The sequence below is a fragment of the Panthera leo genome, chromosome A1, assembly GCF_018350215.1.
Source record: "Panthera leo isolate Ple1 chromosome A1, P.leo_Ple1_pat1.1, whole genome shotgun sequence".
In the NCBI taxonomy this organism is placed as follows: Eukaryota; Metazoa; Chordata; class Mammalia; order Carnivora; family Felidae; genus Panthera; species Panthera leo.
In genome coordinates, this window is record NC_056679.1 from 81796000 (window position 1) to 81819364 (window position 23365).

Here is a 23365-nt window from a genome sequence, read left to right on the forward strand (position 1 = left end):
ACCTGTGACCTGCTAGTAAACTCTCAGGATTAAAGTTGTCTCCTTGTGTCTGTGAGTGTGAGGAAGACAGGATGAGTCTAGATACTGACACCGCTGTGGAAGAACGAACTCTGCACAGGCTCTGTCCGAGACCTGTCCTGAGGCTGCGTGCTCCCCGTGAGAGCCCCCAGGGGGTCAGCCCGAGGGTGACCCAGTGTGCACCATGATGCATCATCTCAGGGCACCTCACATCCAAATCTACCGGTGCCTGTGGCCATACAGGGTGTGCAGGTACACCTTGGTCCTGAGTGTGACCACCCCAGCCTTACCTGTTGCAAATGTACTTCCTAGTCCTGAGTGTGACAGTCTTACTTGTTGCAGGTGTACCTCCTAATCCTGAGTGTGACCACCCTCAGTCTTTTACTGGCCCCAGTTCTGTGGAAAGCCGCAATCACAAGGTGTGTGCCTCGGCCAGAGAGACGGTCAAGTCTTTGAGGCACCAAGAGAGTACACAGCTTCGGGAGCTGACCCCCGTGTGGAACCGGACACTTGGGACACGTCCAGGACCGCACGTCCCTGTGAGCCCCTTGCCTCGGGGACAGAGCGCTCCATTGGAGGGGGCTTCCTGTCTGCCCAGTGTGACAACTATTACTGCTATGGTTTCGAGACTTCCAGACTAATTTGTTACATTCAGTTGATCATGCACAGTATATAATACACGCTGCACCTTATGGATCACCTTGACTGTTCTGCCTGGATGTGCCTTTTTTCCTGAAGTTAATGTTAACTTTCTATTGTCAATTCATCAGTTCATGATTTTTTGGTAAAAAAAAAAAAAAAAAAAAAAAAATCAGAAGGGTTTTTATTTATTTAGCTTTTGTGTCATAATCTCTTGGTCATTATTCATGATTAAACATTTCTGTGATGTGCAATTTTAATTCTAGCAGTGAGTTTGGAAAGTAAATTTAATCCTTACTGCCTGTGTTTTCTAAAATGACAAATACCTTCTAAGTGTCTATTTGTTTTTATTACAATAATTTTAAATAAAACACTCACGTCATTTTTTAAATTAGGTATATCATTCTTTTAAAATATTTGTTTTGAAAAAAATATTTGTTTTGAATCACAAGAATATGCATGCTTTAATAAAGATTATTTATGATCAGAGTAATTAATTGAAATTTATTGGAATTTTTTTAGATTTCTGTGTTAGATTAATCTTTGCCAGTTCTTAAGAATTTGGATGATTTGTATTTTGCCACATTATTCTCTAAGAGACCAAATTAATACAGTGCTATTTGCAAAACCTAAGTTGTACCTTTGAATTTTAAAGTGTATTTGGTGATTGTATGCCCCGTTTCAGCAAACCCATGGCTGAAGACCTGATTCTTACAGATCTCCCTGAGGGGAGCTCAGAGTGGAGTGTTCCTAGAACTATTGGCTTTAAGAGCCTCACAATTTGACCAAAACCCTTGGAGTACAGGGACAGACCCCTTAGGTACAATTCTGTGTCGCAGGTACAATTATGGAGTGTGGTGACATAAATTCAAACACTTGAAGGTGAAGTGAAGTGTATCTAGTCGGAAGTGAGTCAGTGGAGAAATGATGTAAACATCTGCCTTGAAAACAGCATTGGTTTTATTTATTTCTGTGTTGTAGTAGGTGAGTGCCACTCCCTCCGGACCACTGGTGTGGACACAGCACAGCAGGCTCATCTGACGGTCTGTGAGGCTTTATCTTACCTGTCCGCGTGCCTCTGGCCCAGCAATCTGGAATCCACCGAGGGCCGGTCTCTGGGGTGTGTTTTATTCCTTTTGATATCTCCAGCACCCAAGAGCAGAGCCAGGAGCTCACCACATCTTGTTGACAGTTTGGCCCCAGAACGTGGCGTGTGGCGCTAATGTCACAGCATGAGAATGGCTCATAAAGATGCCAAGAGGACATGCCTCCTGAAGACCTCTGCCTGCAGGACACTCTCCTTGGAGGGTCCCAGAGCCCCTCCCTCCCCCCACCGGATTGGGTCCCATGCTCACTCTCCCTTCCTCACCCGGACTTGCAGGGCGCAGAGCTCTTGGTCTCCGTGCCTTCACACGCACCCCTGCAGACCGCCTGTGTGCGCGGGCATGGCTAGAAAGTGTGGGGCAAGTCCTGCCATAGAGCTCTGTAGAGCCACAAAGACCAAAAGCCACCAGCTGAAAGCAAGTGCCTCATTGGGTCCCCCGCATGCTCACCTGGGTGGTCAGCGGGCACACCCTGAACTGTAGCCCGGCACTGCTGACCCCCTGTGTTCCAACCTGCTGGCACCTGGAGGCCTTCCTCCCCGTGGGCCTGAGCGCCGCCCCCTAAACCTCTGTGACAGGGCGAGGTAGACCCCTCCCTCGGTCCGCAGGGCCCGAAGCCCCACACAAAGAATTCCTCTCAGCCTGAAGGAACCCATGGGATGGCGTGCAGCACCGGCACCGTGTCCCCTCATGGAGGTAGGTGAAGACAGCGCGCCTCTTGTGGGAGGTCAGTGGGGAGAGGAGCTTGTGTTGATTTGTTCACACAACAGACACAGGCGAGCCTTCGTGCAGCACGGCCCATGCACACGGCAGGCAGGGAGGTCGCAAGTGGAGGCAGAGCCCGGCCCGTGCAGGAGACACGCCAAGGAATGGCCAACGACACCCAGGAAGCGGGTGGGTCGGAGCGCCTGGGGGAGGTGCGGGGGTGCGGGGCTAGCAGGTGCTCAGTGGACAGAGGTCAGCGTGCGGGGAGCCTCCCCCACAGCCCCTGGCCACAGGCTCCGGACGTGGTGCAGCAGAGTGCCCCTGGCATCGCCCTCGGAGCATGAATCCATGGTTGGAGGGGCCGAGCGCCAGACCCCAGGCAGCGAGGCAATGAGGCAGCGAGGCTTTGCGGCTTCACGTTCTGTAGGAGAGCACAGAGGTGACCGGCATCTGTTAAGGACACAATGTTTCCTGGGCCCCAAATGGTCCTGATGCGCCGGAGCCAAGGATGGGGAAGGTGAAGCAGGCTCAGGAGCAGCTGCAGGGCATGTATGGCAGCCCTGGTGCCGGGAACCCGCGGGGCACAGGCACGGTAGAGCTGTGGCCTGGGGTGAGGCCAGGGCCCCCCATCGGGCATGTGCAGGTGGTGGTTCCTCCGGGAGACTGGCAGGGACAGGCATTCGAGGACACGCATGTGACGGTGAAGAAGGAGAGGCCAGGGCAAGTGGGCTCTGTGGGGTGAGCGACTGCTCTGGTGTCCGACTCTGGAGCTCTTGCTGGCTCCCCGGCACCCCTGGGGCATTGCTGCTGCCCGGCCTTGGCCTGAGGCCTGAATGTCGGGAGGCCCTTCCACTCCGCCCAGTCCAGATCCCGTACATCTGTCAGCCGAGACCCCAGAGCCCCGTGCTCCTCCTCTGTGATCGCAGCCCCGGCCCCGCCATACGTCCTCAGCCATCTCGGAAATTGCCAGCACCCCGCCCGCCCGGGGCCGCGGCTTCAGGACGCCTTGTGCAGCTGCACCTGCGCCAACACTTGGCTCCAAGACTGGCCGTGGAAGTCCGTGCCCCTGTGCTTGCAAGATGGATGGAGAAATCAGCTGGGCCCGTTTCCATCATCTCATCCAGGAAGAGCGAGGCCTGCCTTTCCCTGAGAGCAAGCAGGGCCTGGTGTCCTCACTGCTGTCCCACTGGTGTCCTTGCTGATGTCCCTCGCCTGGTGAGAGGAGCCCTTTGCTTTGCTGGGTTTAGGGATGGACGGTGCACATGAGGGATGTGCTGAAGGGTCGAGCGGCTGTCGGCCGATGGCAGGGCCCCTGCCCCGCCGCCCCAGGGGCTCGTGAGGGCTCCGACTGAACCCTGACCCTGACCCTGACCCTGCTGCCTGCAGAGCCTGCCCACACCTGCCTTTGCAGCATGAAGAATCAAGAAACACTGCATGTTGTTTAGGAATTTGGGGGAAACATGCCTGGGGAAGGCTGGTGGCAGGCCCTTCTAGAGGAGCCAGCTTCACCCACATCCTCTGTGCTTGCAGTGAGGACACTTGCTGCCTTTACAACCTCCCGTTAGGGCCACTGGGCGGCTCAGGTCACAATCTCAAGGTTCATGGGCTCAAGTCCTGCCTTGGGCTCTGTGCTGACAGCACGGAGTTGGGATTCTCTCTCTTTCCCTCTCTCTCAGCCCCTCCCCTGCTGGCTCGCTCTCGAAATACGAAAATAAACATTAAAAATAATAAAAAATATATAAACCTCCTGTCAGAAGCTGTTCCTCACATGCAGGCCATGTCCGTGTCGTGTCTGCGTAGGCGTGGTCGCCACAGGAAACCAAGCGGCTGCCGAGGCGCCCCTGCCTCCCGGGCCCTGCAGAGTTCACCACGTGCTCGCTTCCTTCCCTGAGGCGCGAATGCTCTCGCAGAATCGCTACTTGGTGTGGTCTTTTTCTTGACCACATTTCTGACTCATCCTGATGCGGAGTTTGATGCAGACATTCTCACTGCCCTGACTGTCCCTGCTGAGAAGACACTGCCAGTGTCACCTCCAGTTTCCCAACATTGTCCCATGGAATAGTTTGGGAAACGCTTAGCCAGGGAGGAGGCAGGGGTTCCTCATGCAAGGTGTCGGGGATCCTTGACTTTGGCAAGCAGACACGGAATTGCAGCTGTGCATCCAGGTGCGTGCCCAGGTGTGTACACAGGTGTACATGCAGGTGTGCGCCCAGGTGTGGGCATGCAGGTGTGTGCCCAGGTGTGGGCTCAGGTGTGCATGCAGATGCTTCTCAAGCAGCCATGTCAGTGTTTACCTGGAGGTGGTCAGTCTTCATGAGTCACCTCCTCCACAGGAAGCCCCCAAACCATAGAAGATTCTCTGACAGCTTATCTGAGGTACTAGTTCCGAGGCAGGGGTAAAGTGGCCTAAGGAGCGACCTGAAAGCACGTGACCTCGGAAGGGGGTCCTTGAGCCAAATCTGCGGTGTGTGTGGCTGCAGTGCAAACCCGTCAAGACGTTACGCAGGGGCCTGTGTTGCCCAGTGGCTTCTGCAAGTTTAGGAGAACTGAGGACTGTGCAGCGTGGCCCTGTCCAGACCGAGTCCAGACCCAGTCCAGATCGGTTGGGGATGGGGCCTAACGGCTAGTGTCTCTAACAAGCTGTCAGGTCATGTGCCAGCTGCCGCTGGTCCGGGAGCATGCGTGAGAGACAGCAGTCCAGCCCACGGTGCCCTCGCTGGGCCTTCGCTCACTGCACGTGTAACCCCAGATGGCGAAGATAGAAGTCTCTGAGCCAGGAACAGAGTTGGGAACAGCTATTGCTGCCGCACTGGGCTCCAAGGACCACTGAACAGCGTCTCCAAAAGAGACCTCTGGTGGAGAAGGCAGCCCCCGGAGCAGATTGCAGCCACGGGGGTGTGCACACCCAGCCAAGAAGGTGCTGTCGTGGGACCTTTGGTTCCATTTTATACATGCGTGTCATGTGTGTTTTGGCCAGTCAGAGAGTTTGAAGCTACTGGTGTAAGGAAGAGGGTTCAGGAGGGCAGAAAGTGGGTGCTTCCTGGGGCAGGGGGTGGCCATGGGGCCCCGGGAGCAGCTGGGGGAGTTCAGGAGACCCTGGCCTCCAGCACCTTCTGCTCTGACTGGACACCAGGTGGTCACCATGGTGACTGTCCAGAGCAGAGAGGGAGGCTGGGTGCTTTTCAGGGAGTGCCCGCATGTCCCGTCTGGACTAGGGTGCCAGGGCGCAATCTGCACACTGGGGGAAACACCAGGTGTCAATGCGAAGCCATGGAACTGGAGTCTGTTTTGAGTACCCAGGTTACTTCATGATTTATGAATAAAATAAAGTGAGATCTGGAGAAGTAACCCAAGAACTCAGCGTCCTACACTGGGGAGGTGCAGTGGGCATGGGGAGAGAAGAGAGCGTTTACGAACAAAGGGCTGCCTTACTTGAAAATGAGAAGTGTTTGAAAGGGGGACGGTCACTTCAAGCGATGCGCAGAGACCTGGCGTGCCCGTGGAGAGTGTCCCGTGGGAGGTGCTTCTACGGCCGTGCCCTGCTAGCCCAAACCCGCTTTCAGGGTGCCAGAGTTGCCTCAGCACGTCTCCCTCACGTGGGGAGCTGGACATTGTTTTGAGATGTGTTTCCTCACCTAGATTCCTTTCCTTCCCTCGAAATGGACTCCAGCACCTCAGGATGGATCACAGTAGCCCGGAGGACAGAATCGGCCTGCGCGTCTTTCTGACGTTGTACAAAAGCCAGGGCCCTTATGAGAATTCTTTTTGCCAAGAAGGGAAAAGGAAGGCAAATTTGCAAAATGAGGCAGAAGTGAGAGAGCAGGCAAGAAGGAGGCAGCTGGTGGGCCGGGGGACAGTGTGCGGCACCCTCACAAAGGACCCCACGTCCCCGTGGAGTAATGACTCGGGACACTGGCCGTGACCTGCACACCGGGCGGAGAGGAGAAAACCCCAGGAACAAGAACACTCCCAGGAGTCTAGTGGATGGAAACGGCCTGAAGATAGGCCTGCTGCAGGCAATGGACGCCCGGTCTCAGCCCCCGGCCCGTGGGCCAGGGTTCCTGCCATTCTCAGGGACCGCGTGGTGCTGCCTGGAGAGCAGGGCGGTGCGGGCACTCCCTTCCTGGAGCCAGGCTCGCCTCCGAGTTCTTTTGGTAATTGCCGTTTTCCCGCCAAACCTTTACCTGAAATGTGAAAACTAGACATGCGTCGTAGAGAAAGGCATACACGATGTCAACGGACAAAGATGGACACAACCTGGTAGGATCAGAGTGGGGCGCAATCAGAAATGACAGTTGGGTGACAGTTGGCAAGATGTCGGGCCTCACTCATGGTTTGAGGTGGTGAAGCCTGAGCCGGCCAGCTCTTACGTTGCTCTAACGGAGCTGTGCCTTCAGCGAGGCCACGCGCCCTCCATCAGTGAAGCTGGGACCCTGTCAGCCTTGGCACCAGCACTGGGAGCCAGAGCGAGGCCACGGGGGGAGCGGGCCGGGCACGCTCCGCTGGGGTCGTCGCCTCCATCTGTGCCGTGGACTTAGTCCTGACCGAGCTCTGCATTGCCACCCGACCCCGCAGACCTCCAGAAGTTTCCTGCAGCAGCACCACAAGAGCGAAATTTCATGGCTGCATGAAGGAGAGTGGACGACACCCTTTTTCAGATTTCCAAGTCCACGCCTCTTCCACAGTCTTTTCCAGAATCTGAAGAAATGAGAGGGCCATCCGTGCGAGCTGACATTCTCCCTCCTCTCACAAAAGGAGAGCAGCAGGTGTGTGGAACATGAGTGTCTCTTTGGGTTTTGATCTCACACGCTCCCATGACGTTTTGTGGGACCACAAACAACTCTGTGGCATTGCCATGCGTCTTGAGTGGCAGGCACTGAAAACCCACAGCTCCACTTCTTCTCCCGGGTATCTTTGACCCACTTGGCAGTTCCAAACTACCTGCATTTGCCATTTATGGCAGAGTCTAATTTCACATTGCTTAATGCTGGTGGTTTTTGATTGTCTTGTGTACATATTCTGGTCCGCCCCCCACAGCTGGACCAAATCCCCAAGAATTGAAACCCCCAGAGTGGGAGACAAGGCTGAGGGTGCTGCTCTTTGCCAAGCCACTGAGGTGACCGAGTATGCCTGTCCCTGTCCTAGGTTGAGGAATAGCATGGCAACTTCATTAGGCCCGGACCTTCGCTTCTCCCATCTGGTCGGCTCCAGCCTCGGCGCAATGCCCGGTGAACCTGCTGGGCTCGGCCCACGTCAGCTCGGCTCACACCCAGAGGCTACGTGCTGTGTCCGTTCCTGCCCCTGTCCTGCCACACCCTCCCATTGCAACAGGGGTTTTAAAAAATATAAGCCATTTAACCTAAAGGCACTGCCAGTGGCCACAGGAGGGACCCTGGCAGCAGCCACACGCGTGGTGACACAGGAGAGAACACTTGTGCCCACACTCGTGCCAAGGAATAAATACGTGAGCACCTCCTCTTCCAGGAGGACCTCCACCAGCAGGTAGTGGGGGCGGGAAAGAGAAAGCCACCACTGTTGGACACTAAACCAGAGGGGTCAGTGTGAGCACATGGCAGCATAGCCAACCCTGAGTCGTCTGGCCAGACAGACTCCCGTGTGTGGGAGAAATGTTTTCACCTTGCTGAGGGAGCCCACGCAGCAAGTGTCCTGCGCGGTCCGGCACCAACCATACTCGGGAGGCTGGTGGGCATTCCAGCTCCTGGGTACCGGCTGGCTTGCAGCCCTAATGTCGCCTCCTCCGTGCTGCTCATCCACATCTTCCGAATTACTTAAAGTCAGCAAACTCTTTCTCTTGCATGGGACAGTCTGTGTGGACATGCAGACCAACCGCTAGGGCACAGCCTGAGAACGGCCCTCTGTAGAGAAGTGTGCACGCCAGAGAGCATTGGGCCGTTCCCAGAGACATGCAACAGAATCCGTGGAGGGAACAGAGGAGCAGAAGTAGCTGGCTGGAGACCCAGATAGTGCCCCGTGTGACGGGGAACCCAGAGGGGTCTGCGCTGGAACATCAGAGCGGAGGCTGCCTGCTGGAGGGCAGGATGATGCCCCAAAGGTTTTGTGGGAAGGACTGTGTCCCCAGCTGGTCTAACCCAGTGACTGGTGTCCTATAAGAAGAGGGACATTTGAACAGAGACAGCGGGACCTACAAAGGGAAGAAGGCAAGCAGCAGAGAGGGGATGATGGGACACCACGGCCCACCGTCAGCCCCGGGGAGGCTGGAAGAGGCAGGAAGAACTCTCCCCTAGAGCTTGCAGAGGGATAGCTGGCCAGGGACGCCTCCATCTGGCACCCTGGCTGGCCTCTAGCCCTGGGAGGAACTAGATTTCTGTTGTTCTACGCCGCCTGGTTTGTGGTGCCTTGCTTCCGTGGTCCGGGGACACTGACACAGGCTTCTTGTGCCCGCTCAGGAATGAGGACTGGCTCTGGTGTGGCTGCAGGGCTTCGTGAGACACTGTGTAGCACGACCAGGGACAGCCCTTGGGCCAGTCACCTGCAGACCCAGCTGGAGAAGCCCCGCCCACCCCATGTGGGTCTGAGGCTGTGGGACCTGGCACCTGTGCTGCCCTGGGTGGGGCGGGGCTTCGGGCGGGGCGGGCCTTCCTGGTGAGGAGAGGGCCTCGGCCGGGGCGGGCTTGGGAAGGGGGTGGGGCTTGGCCTGGCGTGGGCGGGGCTTCGCGGGGCGGAGCGAGGCCCAGTAGGGGCCGGGCTTAGGGCTGAGCGGGACCTGGGATGGGGGAGGGACAGTGGCGGGGCCTTTAGAGGCGCGTGGCTTGGGACGGGGCTTCGGGTGAACGTGGCAGGGCTCGGATGGGGTCTGGGCCTCGAGCAGAGGCGGGGCCAGGGTGGGGTGGGGCGGGGCCGGATCCCGGCTGGGGGCGGGGCCGGGGTCAGGAGACTGGGGGACCCCAGGTCCCGGGGCCGGTGGGCCGGGCCTCCTTGGGGCCGCTCCGCGCGCCAGCCCCCCAAGACCAGAGCCCGCGGCAGCCGACCCGCAGGTGAGCGCAGGCGGGCGGACGGTGAGCGCGGTCGGCGCGCTGGTTCACCGGGTCCCCCCAGCTTGGCCAGGACGCCCCTATGCTTCTGCCGCCTTCCCCCCCTACCACCCGAGACAGGCGGTTTAGGAAAAGTTAGACCCAGTGACAGAGCCCAAAGTTGTGCGTTTCTGCGGGTCGAAGTGTGTGCGCGGGGAGGTAGGTACATGGGCGGTGGCGGACAAATGAGCAGGGAGACGAACGTGAGTAGAAGGTCAGAGGTGGACAGAGGACGGTGCGCGCCCGCGGATGGACAGGGATGGGTGACAGGTGGACGGCAGACGGCGGCCTGCGAGCACGCGGCCTGCGTACGTACGCCCAGCCGCTGACCTCTGGGCCCCTGCGCACCATTCACCGCGCGCACAGCACGCTCGCGGCCGACCTGGGGCTGGCTTGGGCTCGGACAGCCAGCAACTGCGCCCAGGAACTCGCATTAGAGATTCTCACGTTCCTCGTTTTAGAGTGGGCCGTGTTGCGGCTGGTGGTCAGCGGCAGAGTCGGGGGGGGGGGGGCGAGGCGTCTGGGAGGCCGGGTCCTGGACTGTAGTGGGGTGTAGCTGGGTCTCCGTCCATCCGCTCGGAGTCCTGAGGCCGCAGGGGTGGGGCGGGCAGGTGGGCGGGGCCGCAGGAGCAGGAGGCCGGCTTGCGCCTTCGGTGCAAAGTTGTGATTCCTGCTGTATATAGACTGTCCCTTGCGGCGTGAATTAAAAACCTCTTGGAATTAAAAATGAAAATTATTAAACACTGGTTAGAAGCGAACGCAGCATGTGGCTTCACCAGAGTGGGTGTGGGAGGCAGGAAACAAGCCCAGTGCTCGCTCAGCGCAGGCGGAGACTCCCACGGTTCTCTTCTAGTGAGAACACATGACTAATGGCATCTTACTTTATTATTGTATTTGTGGATTTAAAAAGGCACCTCTATTTCCCTCAATGGCTTAATGCTGAGAGCACTTTTGGAAATCCCTGGGAGTTCTCTAAATGAACTTCAGTGATCTCTGCTCTAGGCCCATGCCAGGCAAGGGATTTTCATTTTGTTCCACAAGGTTTGTGATAAAATGCGAGAGTTAAAAAGAAGAGGGAGGAGGAGGAAGGGGAGAGAGAAAAGCTATTACGAAATAGCAACACTCTGGACCATCACGTTTCCACCTCAGCTTCAGTGATGTTGGACATTTGCTCCTCCTTTAGCCAATGTGCTAGTGTAGGCTGCTGTGCAGGGTTCAGATACCTGCTGCTCGAATTCTGGTCCCTGGTCAGGGTTCAGGTTGGTCTAGAATTGAAGTCAGGGCTCTTGGCCCTCTCCAACACACGTCACGATCTCTTACCTGCCACAGAAACAGCCACCATCAGTCACGTGTGGGAGGGTGGAAACACCAGTTGGGTCTGGGTCTGTAGCCAGGTCTGAAGGGACAGTTGCTGATGAGGGAGAGGGGCCTCCTGCTCACAGCCTGGGGCTCCAAGACCATTGTCAGCAGGCCTGGTTGGGGGGGGGCACCCCCACTCACCAGCCCTGCTGGGTCCAGGGACTCTAGTGGCATAATCTACCAGATGTGATGTGGACAGAGTGACACAGGGCAGATGAGTTAGAGGTTCCCTGAGAAACTGTTTTGCATCCTTACTGTCCTGCTGGGGATTAGGTGGGTTAGCATTCACGTTGTTGTTGCTGCCTGGACCATTGCAAATCGGAGAAAGGGAGAGAACACTGGGCTCTGCTTGGTTATGGGAGGTACCACCCCTCCCCCCAGCCCCACCTGACCTTGACCTGGTGCCCCAGCTCCACTGCCCAGCACAGCATCTCTCAGCACCAGCTGGAGTGGCCCCCGAAATGGGTCTGCTCTCCACTGGTTTCCAGTTTGGCTCCGTTGTGGCCTTCTTTTCCTGCGTCCCCAGCAGGACAGGTCTCAGCTCTTTGAGCCAACAGCCCCCGTGACACCCACACAGGCCCCCAGGTTCTGGGCTGCTCCACGGTGCAGGCTGGGACTGGCCTGCAGAGGGCATTTCCTTTCTCCACTGCAGATTCCTCATCAGCCAAAGGAGCTCGTTAGAGGGGACAGTTCGCTGCCGCTGTGGGGAGTCTTCTCTCCTGTAAGGACACCAAAGAGGAACGGAGCACACGCTGGAGGCAGGCAGTGTCGGCAGAGAGGAGTCTCACACCCACGCGGGGCAGCAGCGGCCAGGCAGCAGGTGGGCCTGGGGGCTGCTACCCCTCTGAGGCCAGAGCCTCGGATTCCTGCAAGCAAGCTCTGGATGCAGGCCTGTGGGTTTTGAACGTTGGCAACGTTCTTTGCTTTTTGTTTTGTTTTTCCTTCTTAATCTTGGATAGGGCCAACCGTCAGTTTCCAGCCTTCATACTAAGAGACGTTTTCTGGATTTTTAAAACTAAGATTTTGTTTTATATGTTTATATGGAAATACAGAAAATACCAAAAAAGGGAGACAGTTATTAAGGGAGTCACTGCTTAATAAAACCGTATAAAGTAAGAAGGAAAACAGTCCCAAGGTCTCCTTCGAGTCTCTGGTCTGACAGAAGGATGGGGACCAAGGGAGAGAGCAGGGCCAACTTAGGCTGAAATGGTCCCAGAGGCCAGAGTGTGCAGGGCCGAGCGGGCGGAGGTCGGGTTAAAGTAGCAGAGATCTCTTGGGCGTTGGCCCTCAGGTGAGAGCCCAGGTTAGTCACGACCTTTGTCTCTGCAGCAGCCGCACTGAGCTCTGCTTGACTCGTTCCATTTGTCCACGGAACATAATTAGTAGTGTGACCTCACCCCGTCGAGGACAGACATCTCCCCAAGTAGCTGCTCCCCCATGGTTGGTGCTTACCGCCCTCTTTACCCTTTCCCTTTTGTTTCCTCCCATACATCCTATGTACATGTGTGCTTTTAGTCTTTTCTGGTTCTAAACTGCGTGAGCAGCATACTGTGTCATGTGTGTGCGTGAGGGACGCTCGACTTCACTCATTTTCACAGGTGTTTCTTACTCTGTTGTGGGGTACGCCTCACTGTTTATTGGGACTCCTGACGCTGGACATTTGAACCGTGTTTGGTTGTCAGTGTAAACACTGGTGCTGAGCATGCTCCCCGGGACACACTGAGAAGTGGCATGGCTGGGCAGTAGCGTGTGGAGTCGCTTCACCTAAGAAAATAACGCCAAATTATCCTCAAAAGTGATGGCATCAATTTACACCCTACTTGCTGGTCCACAGACTTTCCAATACTTGCTCTCGTCAGACTTCGTAAGATTTGCACATCAAATGGGAATACACTGATTTCTGTCTGTGGCTGGCCTTCATTGGCGTTTCCCTGACAGTTAACGAGACTGAGAATCAAATCCCATGTGCATGTACTGGCAAACTTATGATACTGTCTCTGCCAAACCGTGAGCAGAGCAGATCCTTCCCTTTACTTAATTCTTCTTTACTTTTTGTAGACTCGTGTGAAGAAGTCTTATGTATTTTTTTCATTAGATTTATTCCTAGGTAGTTGACATTTTTTGATCTCTTGCTAAATGGCATTTTGAAAACCTTTTTATTGTAGTATCACATACGTACATAAAGGTTGAAAATACCAGGAGTTCACAGCTTAATGAATTTTCACTGAACCTACACCCAGATCAGGAAGCACAACATTATCAACACCCAGAGCCCCCCTGCTGTCCCCCCACCCCCCGTGTCCTCTTGCCCACACGTAACCACAGGCGACCGGGGTTCATTTGCTCTCTTGGTACTTTATAATAATGGACTCATACAAGATGCAGTCATTTGTGTCAGCTGACTTTTGATCAAAGCAGCGTGAAGGATTGGACCCAACTCTCGCCTGTGGCCACAGACCTTCCTGCCAAGTGTGACTCCATCACAGCTTTCCTTTCCTTTCTACCGCAGGGGCACCCAGCAGGTGCCACCGGGGCCATCACCCACACTGCTCCTGTGAGCGTCGCATAAGATGCCTCCTGATGGACATGCACCCTCACCTTTCTCGGGTACATTCTGGGACTGCAGTTGCTGGATCACAGCACTTGTACGCTTGACTTCATTAGAAAATGCCGATCAGTTTTCCAAAGAGAGTTTAACATTTCCTGCAGCAGGTATGACAGTTCCAGCTGGACCACATTTTGGCCAACAGTTCTTATTATCAATCCCTTGGTTTTGGGTGTGAAATGGTACCCTACTGTGGTTTAATTTGCATTTTCCTCATTGCTAAAGAAGTTGTGAACATTTCACATGCTTCTTAGCTGTTTGGATTTCTTCTTTAACACAGTTAAACATAGTTCAAGTCTTTTGACAATTTTAACAGAGTTCTTTTTGTTTTACCTATTGCTTTGGCATTGTTCTTTGCATATTCTGGATATGAGTTTTTTATTAGATCTACTGTTGGGGCGCCTGGGTGGCCTCGGTCGTTTAAGTGGCCAACTCTTAATTTCAGCTCAGGTCATGATCCCACGGTTCATGGTGTTGAGCCCTGTGTCGGGCTCTGCACTGGCAGCTGGCAGCGCAGAACCTGCTTAGGATTCTCTCTATCTCTCTTTCTCTCTCTGCCCCTACCCCCGTCAGAATAAATAAATAAACTTAAAAAGAAAGATATATCTACTGTGAATATTTTCCCCAGTCTATAGATGTCTTTTAAACTTGCTTTTGCTGAGTGAGAGTTTTAAATTTTGATAAAGAAAGAGAGAAAGAAAACAAGAAAGAAAGAAAGAAAGAAAGAAAGAAAGAAAGAAAGAAAAAGAAAGAAAGAAAACGAAGGAAGGAAGGAAGGTATAAAGATTGGTAAGAAAGAAATGAAGCTTTCTTTGTTTGCAGATTACATGATTGCCTATGTAGCAAATCTGAAATAGTTGCCAAAAAATTCTGGATTTAATAAGCAATTATAACAAGATTACAGGATACAAGGTCAGTATACAAAAGTCAATCACTTACCTCTATACCAGCCATGAACAAGTGGAGTTTGAAATAAAAAAACATAATATCAGTTACATTAGAACCCCAAAATGAAATACTTAGGTATACACTTAACAAAGTTCATGTGTAAGATCTGCATGAGAAAAACTATAAAACTCTGATGAAAGGTATCAAAGAACTAAATAAATGGGGAGATAGTCCATGTTGATGAAACGGAATTCACAACGTCAGCATGTCAGTTTTCCCCAGCTGTCTCTATAGATTGAATGCAATCCCGATCAAAGTTCCAGCAAATTTCTGTGTAGATATTGGCAAGCTGATTCTAACATTTATATGTACAGGCAAAAGACCCCATAGTCAATACACTATTAAGGGAGAAGAACAAAGTTTGAGGACTGGCAGTGTCCAACGTCAAGACCTACTGTAAAGCTACAGTAATCAAGACTGTGTGGTATTAGCAGAAGAATGGACAAATAGATCAATGGGACAGAATATAGAGCCCAGAAATAGACCCCATAAATATGTGCAGCAGATTAGCATAATGAAAAGATGCTCCACATCACATGTCATTAGGGAATTATAAATTAAAACAAAGAAAAACAACAGTGAGATTCCAGGGCACACCTGTTGGAACAGCCAGAGTCTGACGCTGACAACGGCCGTGCTGATGAGGACACAGGACTGTCATTCACTGCTGGCGGGAAAGGTGCAGCCGCTTTGGAGGATGGTTTGGCAGTCACAACACTAAACATACTCTCACCATACGCCCCAGCAACCATGCTCCTTGATATCGACCCAAATGGGCTGAAAACATGTCCACACGATAATCTGCATGCGCATGTTTATAGCAGCTTTATTCATAATTGCAAAACCCTGGAAACAACTAAGACATCCTTCAGTAGATGAATGGATAAACAGATTGTGGTACACTGGAGGAAACTTACATATTGCTAAGTGAAAGAAACCAGTCTGAAAGGCTATGTAGTATATAATTTCAAGTATGTGACATTCTAGAAAAGGCAAAACTGTAGACAATAAAAAGGCCAATGGTTGCTGAGAGTTAGTGGGCAGGAAAGACAGAAGCTGTTTAGGGCAGTATCAGTATGATTCTATAATGGTGGACACATGCCATACATTTGCCAAAACCATAGAATGTCCAACACCAAGAGTGAACCCCAACATAAACCATGGACGTTGCGCGATCATGCTGTCAATGTAGGTTCACTCACTGATTATAGCAAAGGTACCACTCTGGTGCAGAATTTGGATAGTGGGAGGCTGCGTGCAGGTGGAGGGCAGACGGTATCTGAGAACTTTCTGTACTTTGTGCTCAGTTTTGCTATGAACCTAAAACTGCTCTGGAAGTGAAATCTCCCCCCATCAAGTTTTTAATTTCTTCCAAAATAATGCTGAAATTTTGACTGAGATGACATTGAATCCATAGGTTAGTTTGGAGAACACGGACAGCTTAACAATATTGAGTTGCCCAATCCCAGAATATAATGTATACCCAAAGTGTTGGGTCTACTTTATTTATTTTGTAATTTTTTTAATGTTTACTTATTTTTGACAGAGCATGCCTGTGGGGGGAGGGGCAGAGAGAGAGGGAGACACAGGATCAGAAGCAGGCTCCAGGCTCTGAGTGGTCAGCACAGAGCCCAATGCGGGGCTCAAACTCACGGGCTGTGAGATCATGACCTGAGCAGAAGTCGGTCACTCAACCGACTGAGCCAACCAGGCGCCCCCTGTTGGGTCTACTTTAGATTTTTTAAAGCAGTGTTTTATATATTTTTTTCCTATAGGACTTTGCACATCTAAATTAACTCCCAATAAATTGATATTTTTCATGCTATTTTAAACAATATTAAAAAATTTTTTCCAATAGTTTGTTATATAGAAACATTGATTTTATTGCATACATAGAGAGAATTGATTTTATTGCATATAGAGAGAATCTGCCACACTTACTAGTTAGTTCTAGTAGATTCCTGTGATGTTCCACATATGCAATCACATCTAAGAATAAAGACAGCTTAAGTTCTTCTATTCAATATTTATGCCTTGTAATTTCTTTTTCTTGCCTTATTGCATTGGTTAGAACCTTCTGATTAATGTTGTATAGAATGGGATTTTCTCCCAACTATTTTGAAAGTTTCAAAATACAGTGAGGCTGTAAAATATACACCCATATCTAAACAGTGTTTACCATTTTGCCATATTTATCCCCCCTCCTTTATCTCTCTCCTGCTCCTGCCCCTCCTCTGCCATCTGAAAGACACACACACATTTTTTTCCTGAACCATTCAAAAGGAAAGTACTGGCATAATCATGCTTAGTAACTCAGTTTACCACCATGCCTCTCCTAAGAAAAAAGATAATCCCCTCCACTATCACAATACCATTGTCACACCTAGCAAAATAACAATGTCTTCTCTAATCTAATATTTGGAACATATATAATCTTCCCCAATTGTGCCCCAAATTGTCTTCATAGCTTTTTCAAAGAAAATAGTTTTATTGAGATTATAATTCATGTGCCATCAATTCATCCATTGAAAATGTACAAGTCAATGGCTTTTGGTATATTATTAATTTCTAAAGTTGTGGTAAAATATACATCATAAAATTTGCCATTTTACCTTTTTTAAGTGTACAATTCAATGGTGTTAATTAAACTCACATGTTGTGCAACAATCACCACTACCTATTTCTAAACTTTTGCATCACCCAAAACAGAAACTCTGTAACTATTAAACAGTAACTCCCCATTCTCTCCTACCTTCAGACACCGGTAATCACTAATCTACCTTATGTCTTTATTAGTTTGCCCATTCTACACGTTTCATGTAAGGAGAATCATACACTATTTGTCCTGTTGTGTCTTATTTCATTTACCATAATATTTTCAAGGTTCATCGGTGTAGTAGCATGTGTCAGAATTTCATTCCTTTATATGGCTGAATAATATTCCATTTTGTATACATATATACACCACATTTTATTTATGCATTCAGATGGACACCTAGGTTGTTTCCAACCTAGGTGAATAATACTGCAATGAACACTGACATCTAACAGATATCCGTGTGTGTGTGTGTGTGTGTGTGTGTGTGTTGTTCTATTAATGTGATGTGTTACATTGATTCTCTTATGTTGAAAATTTTTTTGCATCCCTGGAATAAATCCCACTTGGTCATGGTGTATAATTTGATGAAAGATATGAGTATAAATCCAAGAAGCTTAATTAACTCAAAGCAGGATAAGCTCAAAGAGACCCACACTCAAACACATTACAATTAAACTCAAAGACAAAGACAGAGAATCTCAAAGCTATGAGATGTGACTCATCACTTACAAGGGATTCTTAGTGAAACTAAGAGCCAATTTGCCATCAGAAGTCATGGAGGCCAGAAGGCAGTCGGGGACATACTTGAAGTGCTGAGAGAAACAACAACAACAAACAACCTGCCAATCAAGAATTCTGTATCCAGGGGCGCCTGGGTGGCTCAGTCGGTTGAGTGTCCGACTTCAGCTCAGGTCATGGTCTCGCAGTTCATGAGTTCAAGCCCCACGTCAGGCTCTGTGCTAACAAACAGCTCAGAGCTTGGAGCTTGCTTCAGATCTGTATCTCTCTCTCTCTCTCTCCCCCCCTCCCCTGCTCATGCTCTGCCTCTGTCTCCCAAAAATAAATAAAATGTTAAAAACAATAAAAAAAAAAAAGAATTCTGTATCCAGAAAAACTGTGCTTAAAATATAAGGGAGAAAGTGACATATTTCCAGAGAGACAAAGCAGAAAGTTTATTTGCACTAGGGCTGTCCTCCAAGAGATGCTATAGAGAGCCCCTGAGGTGGGATAGAAAGAGCCTAGACACAGCCAGAGGCCCCAAAGACCCGGGGTGAGGGGGAACACATGGGCGAATTATTGTGTTCTTGGTTTGTAACTTCACCTATTATTTCCTATCTGATTTAAAAGACAAATGCACAAAAATAATTATAAACCTACCTATTGAGCAAATAATGTATTCTTATATAATGGATTAAACTCACCCATCAAAAGACACAGATTGGCAGAGTGGACCACAAGCAGGGTCCACCTACATACTGTCTCAATCTCAGGACACACACATGTTGGAAATGAAAGAATACAAAAGGGTCTTACTTGTAATTAGTAACCAAAAGAGAATGGGGTCACTACACTAATTTCAGACAAGACAGATTTTAAGTAAAAGTTGTTACAAGAGACAAAGCACATTATATAATGATGATAATAATAATATGCCGCCCTTGTCTCCTGTAACAGTGATAAAAGGGTGAGTTCACAAGAGGACATAACAATTATAAGCACATAGATATACACACTAGGGGCACCTGGCTCAGTCAGAAGAGCATTCAACTCTGGATCTTGGGGTCTGTAGTTGGAGCCCCACGTGGGTATAGAGATTCCTTAAATAAATAAAACTTTAAAAATACATATACTGTATACGCACACTAAACATTTGTGCTTCTAAATAAACAAAACAAGCATTGACAGACTTGAAGGGAGAGATAGGCAGTTCTACAATAACATAGGGGCATCCATACCCTGCCTCCAAAAATGGGCAGAACCAACAAGAACACAGAGGTCCTACACCAACCTATAGACCAACTGGACCTAGCTGACATGCAGAAAACTCAACCCCAAAACAGCAGAGCACACATTGATCTCAGGTGCATCTGGATCCCTCTCTGGGGTGAGTTCCCTGTAGACTGTCTACGCCACGGGGGACAGCAGTGCCTGGAGAGTGTCAGGTGAGCCTGGGTCCCTCTCCAGGGTGAGGTCCCCGCAGACTGTCTACACCGCAGGGGACAGCAGTGCACGGAGACTGTCAGGTGCACCTGGGTCCCTCTCCAGGGTGAGGTCCCCGCAGACTGTCTACACCGTGGGGGACGGCAGTGCCCGGAGAGTGTCAGTTGAGCCTGGGTCCCTCTCCAGGGTGAGGTCCCCGCAGACTGTCTACACCAGGGGTGGGGGTGGGGACAGCAGGGCCCAGGCTCACGTAAGACTCTTCGCTCCACTGCTGTCCCACACTCTGGTTCTTGGACAGATGGGAGATTTGAGTGGGACGAGACTGGAGGAAGGAAAAAGAGGTGAGTTACTTTCCAGCCGTCAGGGAAGAGGATGGTAGGGTGGCAGCGGGGTGGCAGAGGAGACGGAAAAAAGTGGAAGAAGTCAAGATATTTTGAATTGGTGACCTGTTTTAGTTACTGAGGGCAAGTGAGGCATTTGACTTCTACCTAGGTTTCGAGTGCGTACGAGCGGGTGGACATCGTCCATTTCCTGCACTGGCAGATGCTCAGCGGAGGAACGGTTTGCTGAAGTCAGGAGTTGGTGATCGTTTGTCTCAAATGACATTGGCCTCACCGCGAAGCTGTGTGCCTCCGGCCTCCCTTTGGTGGCCCACCAGGGTGTCCACGAAGCCAAGGCTTTAAACGGCTTTCCCCAAGGGAAGCTGTGTTGTAGAGGGCAGCCATCCTAGACGGAGGAAGTTCAGGTGTGAGCTGTGCCGGACCCTTGCGGGAGTGTAGGGAGGAGAGAAAGCACTCTCAAGGGCCTAGTGACATGCCGCTTTCTCCTGCCCGACCTGGAGGGCTCTTGGGGGACCAAAACTGCCCTGTGTGGCCCTCCTGCCCCAGCTGCCCACACCCCCTCGTCCCGGCCCAGCGCTCTGCATTTGGGCTCTTGGGTCAGACTTTGCTCCTCCGTATCCCTAAGGACCCTCAACATCCCCTGGAAAGCTCTGTGCAGCACACACTTGCACTCTGGAAACTGGTATCTGAATGCCTTACATCTAGGAAATATGGTCTCATTAATATCGGCGGGAGACAGGTGCTACCCTCTTCCACCCCCAGGGAAGCCCGAGAGTCACCGCCGCTGGGAAGAAGCTGAGAATTGGAGGAAGCCCTCCCGTTCTGAGGCCCCTACACATGACTTTGACTCCAGAACAGCAATTCCACACGGGCCTGGTTTCGAGTGCTCCGGTCTCCGAAGCACAGTCTGCACGTCGGTGCTGTGGTCCCAGCAATTCCACGTGGGCCTGGTTTCAAGCGCTCTGGTCTCTGAGGCATGGTCTGCACATTGGTGCTGTGGTCCCAGCCAGGCCGAGGGGGGCAGCCCTGCTTCCTTGGCCCCTGCGTGGTGCTTCTGAGCCCAGACTGTGTGAATCTGCCTCTCATTTAGCAATCCTCTATCTTGTTCGTCTGTACAATATCGGCACTCAGAGTGTGGGGAGTGAGCGATGCAGGAAAGAAAACTTTTGAAACTGTGGTCTGTCTTCTTACCGAAGACCTATATTTCTATCTACTTATTTCTCAGCTAGAGGCATCTGAGCATCAGAGGGGCTGAAGATTATCTGAGGCTGTCTGACTCTTCCTGTCAGCTTCGTTGTGGCAGGTGGGCTGGGGGCCCCTCTCTGACCTGGGAGGTAAGCAGATAGGTAGCAGGGAAGTGCCTGGAGGCACTCAGTGGCACATAAGGTCAAGTTTCCCCAAACCGCCATATTCTCTGGTGCTTTCATGCCCCATGACAGTATCTGGATTCTATGGAGGAAGGAAATGACATAGGGGGACATGGGTATTTCCACCTCACATTGTAGGAGTCCATAGAAAAGAATCTTGTTGACATCTTTTTTTTTTTTTTAAGTTTTTAAAATTTATTTTGAGAGAGAGAGAGAGAGAGAGACAGAGAGCAAGTGGGGGAGGGGCAGAGAGAGAGGGAGAGAGGGAATCCCAAGCAGCCTCTATGCTATCAGTGCAGAGATCTGCACAAATCGTGAGATCCTGACCTGAGCCAAAATCAAGAGTCGGACACTTAACCGACTGGGCCCCCCAGGCACCCCGAATCTTGTCGACTTCGGAGCCAGGGTAGTGTGAAGTCTCACAGAACGAACTCTCTAGAAGGACTGTGTAGTTAAAAGGCGAAGACGGATGGGGATTTCTCTCACCGCAGAAGCCAGAGAACATTGCAGGGGAGGAGTAAAGGACATGTGTCCAAGCAGTAAATAGGCTGGGGAGATAATCGGAGTGAGTTAGATGCCTTGGTCTAGAATCTGTCAGATCTGAGGACTTCTTGCCAAAGGGCTGGGGCTTCAGCCTGCAAACAAGTGCAAGTCTTTTAAGATGTGAGTAAGTGCTGGGAGCATCGTACCCAAGAGGGTCCAGGACTGGCCCTCCTCCCAAGAGGGGGACTTTGAATTTGACCAGACATTTTCAAAATGAATCATGACATAGGACGAGTTGGGTGCCTCCATGTGTGGGGGTGGAGGGGTGGCGGCTACAGAATCTGTCACTGGGGCTTGGAAGCAGTGACCTCTCTGGAGAGGGCCAGAGATGTCCCTCCAGGTGAAGTAAGCACACTGATTTACTTCTGTTTTATGAAACACACAATGAGCAGACAAAGTTTTCTAAAGATGTCCGTATGTTTTACCAAAGAATGAGAAAATGTCACTTGTCCATATTGGGAACATTCTCCTACATACCTCCCATGAGCCTCTGTCTTCCCACCTCTTGATGTCACCATGGCCACAGTGACCCAAGAAGGTGGAAAACAGGAAACTGAAGACAGGACCAGTGTCATCAAGGAGGGAACCAAAGGCAAATCAGGTATTTAACAAACACAGCATTACAATTTTCCAGGGATTAGAAACTGTTCTGTCCGTAAAGGACAGTTTAATGGGGGTAAGGGTGCAGGGGTAAGGGTTTGTACCATGCCCTGAGACTCAACAGGGCAGGTACACAGAGAAAAAGGGAGCTTTCTGGGAGAGGAGGACTTCTGGGAAGGATCTAATCATTTTGTTCTCATGAACCCGGAACAGAACCACTTTCACGCGGTAGCCTGCATGACAATCACGGCTGAATGCCAGCTACTTGAGGTGGGGGTAAGTCAACGCCTGAATGAAAGCATCGCTAAAAGTCATGCTTCCCGAACAACCCCTGCCCCAGATAGAGAGTGGACACTGGGGGGTCAGGTGGACGCAGGCAGTCACAGGCTCACTGCTCATCAGGAAGGAGGCATTTCTGCAATCTAGTCTAGAGACTTCAAGGCAGGGCAGTGGCCACAAACATTTGGATCTTCAACCAAAAATTTTAGGAATTATGCTACCTTGGAACACAGAAATAGGTGTTCAGCGAGAGGCAAAAAACAACTCCAATTTTTTGCTCTTTCCCCGAGGAAACCAGGGCCTCTCGAGCTGTCTCACTGCCATGGTAGCTCTTGCGAGTTCGGCATTGTCTCACTCACTACCGTGATTTCTCTACAGACATCACTTAGAGTACTGGGGGTGGCTGTCTTGTGTGAATATTGTGGAATGACCAGAATCTTGAATTCGTGGGGGGATTAAGATTCTGATCCTGTCTCTTTCTGAGCCCCCAGCTCTCACCAAGAGGCTTGATGCCCCATGTACAGGGTCTAAGGGCTGAAGTGGGGCCTCTAGCCTGTGGGCAAATACTCAAATACAGCAAAAAATAAAGACATACTGTGCAAGGAGAATGGAGCTAGGACATGTGACCACTGGAGGGACAACACGGAGGTTGCGGGTTCGGATACCCCAGGGACCTGCTAAGGGGCCAAGAACTGTATAAGCTGCACCAGCAGAGAAGTACGACGTCCTCCAGGCAGGAACTTACAGGACTGCCTCTCCCCATCACCTCCACCATCCACGTTTCTTTGGTGCCCATTGTGTGCTAATCAGAACAAAGAAGGTGCAGCATTCTGCTGTCTTCCAGAAGAAACCAATGCTGAGTGTGGTGTTAACAGGTGAGGTGGCTGGTCAGGCAGCAGGCAGGGAAGCAGGACTAGACGTGAAACGGAACCACGGCTGCCCCCACAGGGCAGAGAGGCCTTTGCGCTGTGCTCCTCACCGCACACTATGCTGCAGCCCTGAACTTTGGACTCCAGCCGGCCCTCTGCTGGGTCTCTAGACCCTGGG

The 23365-nt window shown here is 51.3% G+C and overlaps 1 protein-coding gene across 5 annotated transcripts in view; it reads left to right on the plus strand.

The window, feature by feature from the left end:
- TMCO3 (transmembrane and coiled-coil domains 3) overlaps positions 1-1150 on the plus strand; it is a 49766-nt gene extending 48616 nt beyond the window's left edge. For all 5 annotated transcript variants that reach the window (XM_042930755.1, XM_042930730.1, XM_042930721.1 and 2 more), the window contains one exon: positions 361-1150. In XM_042930755.1, coding sequence (XP_042786689.1) covers positions 361-474 — 114 coding nt within the window. In that variant the 3' untranslated portion in view covers positions 475-1150. The remainder of the gene's footprint in view (positions 1-360) is intronic.
- Positions 1151-23365: the final 22215 nt, after the last annotated feature.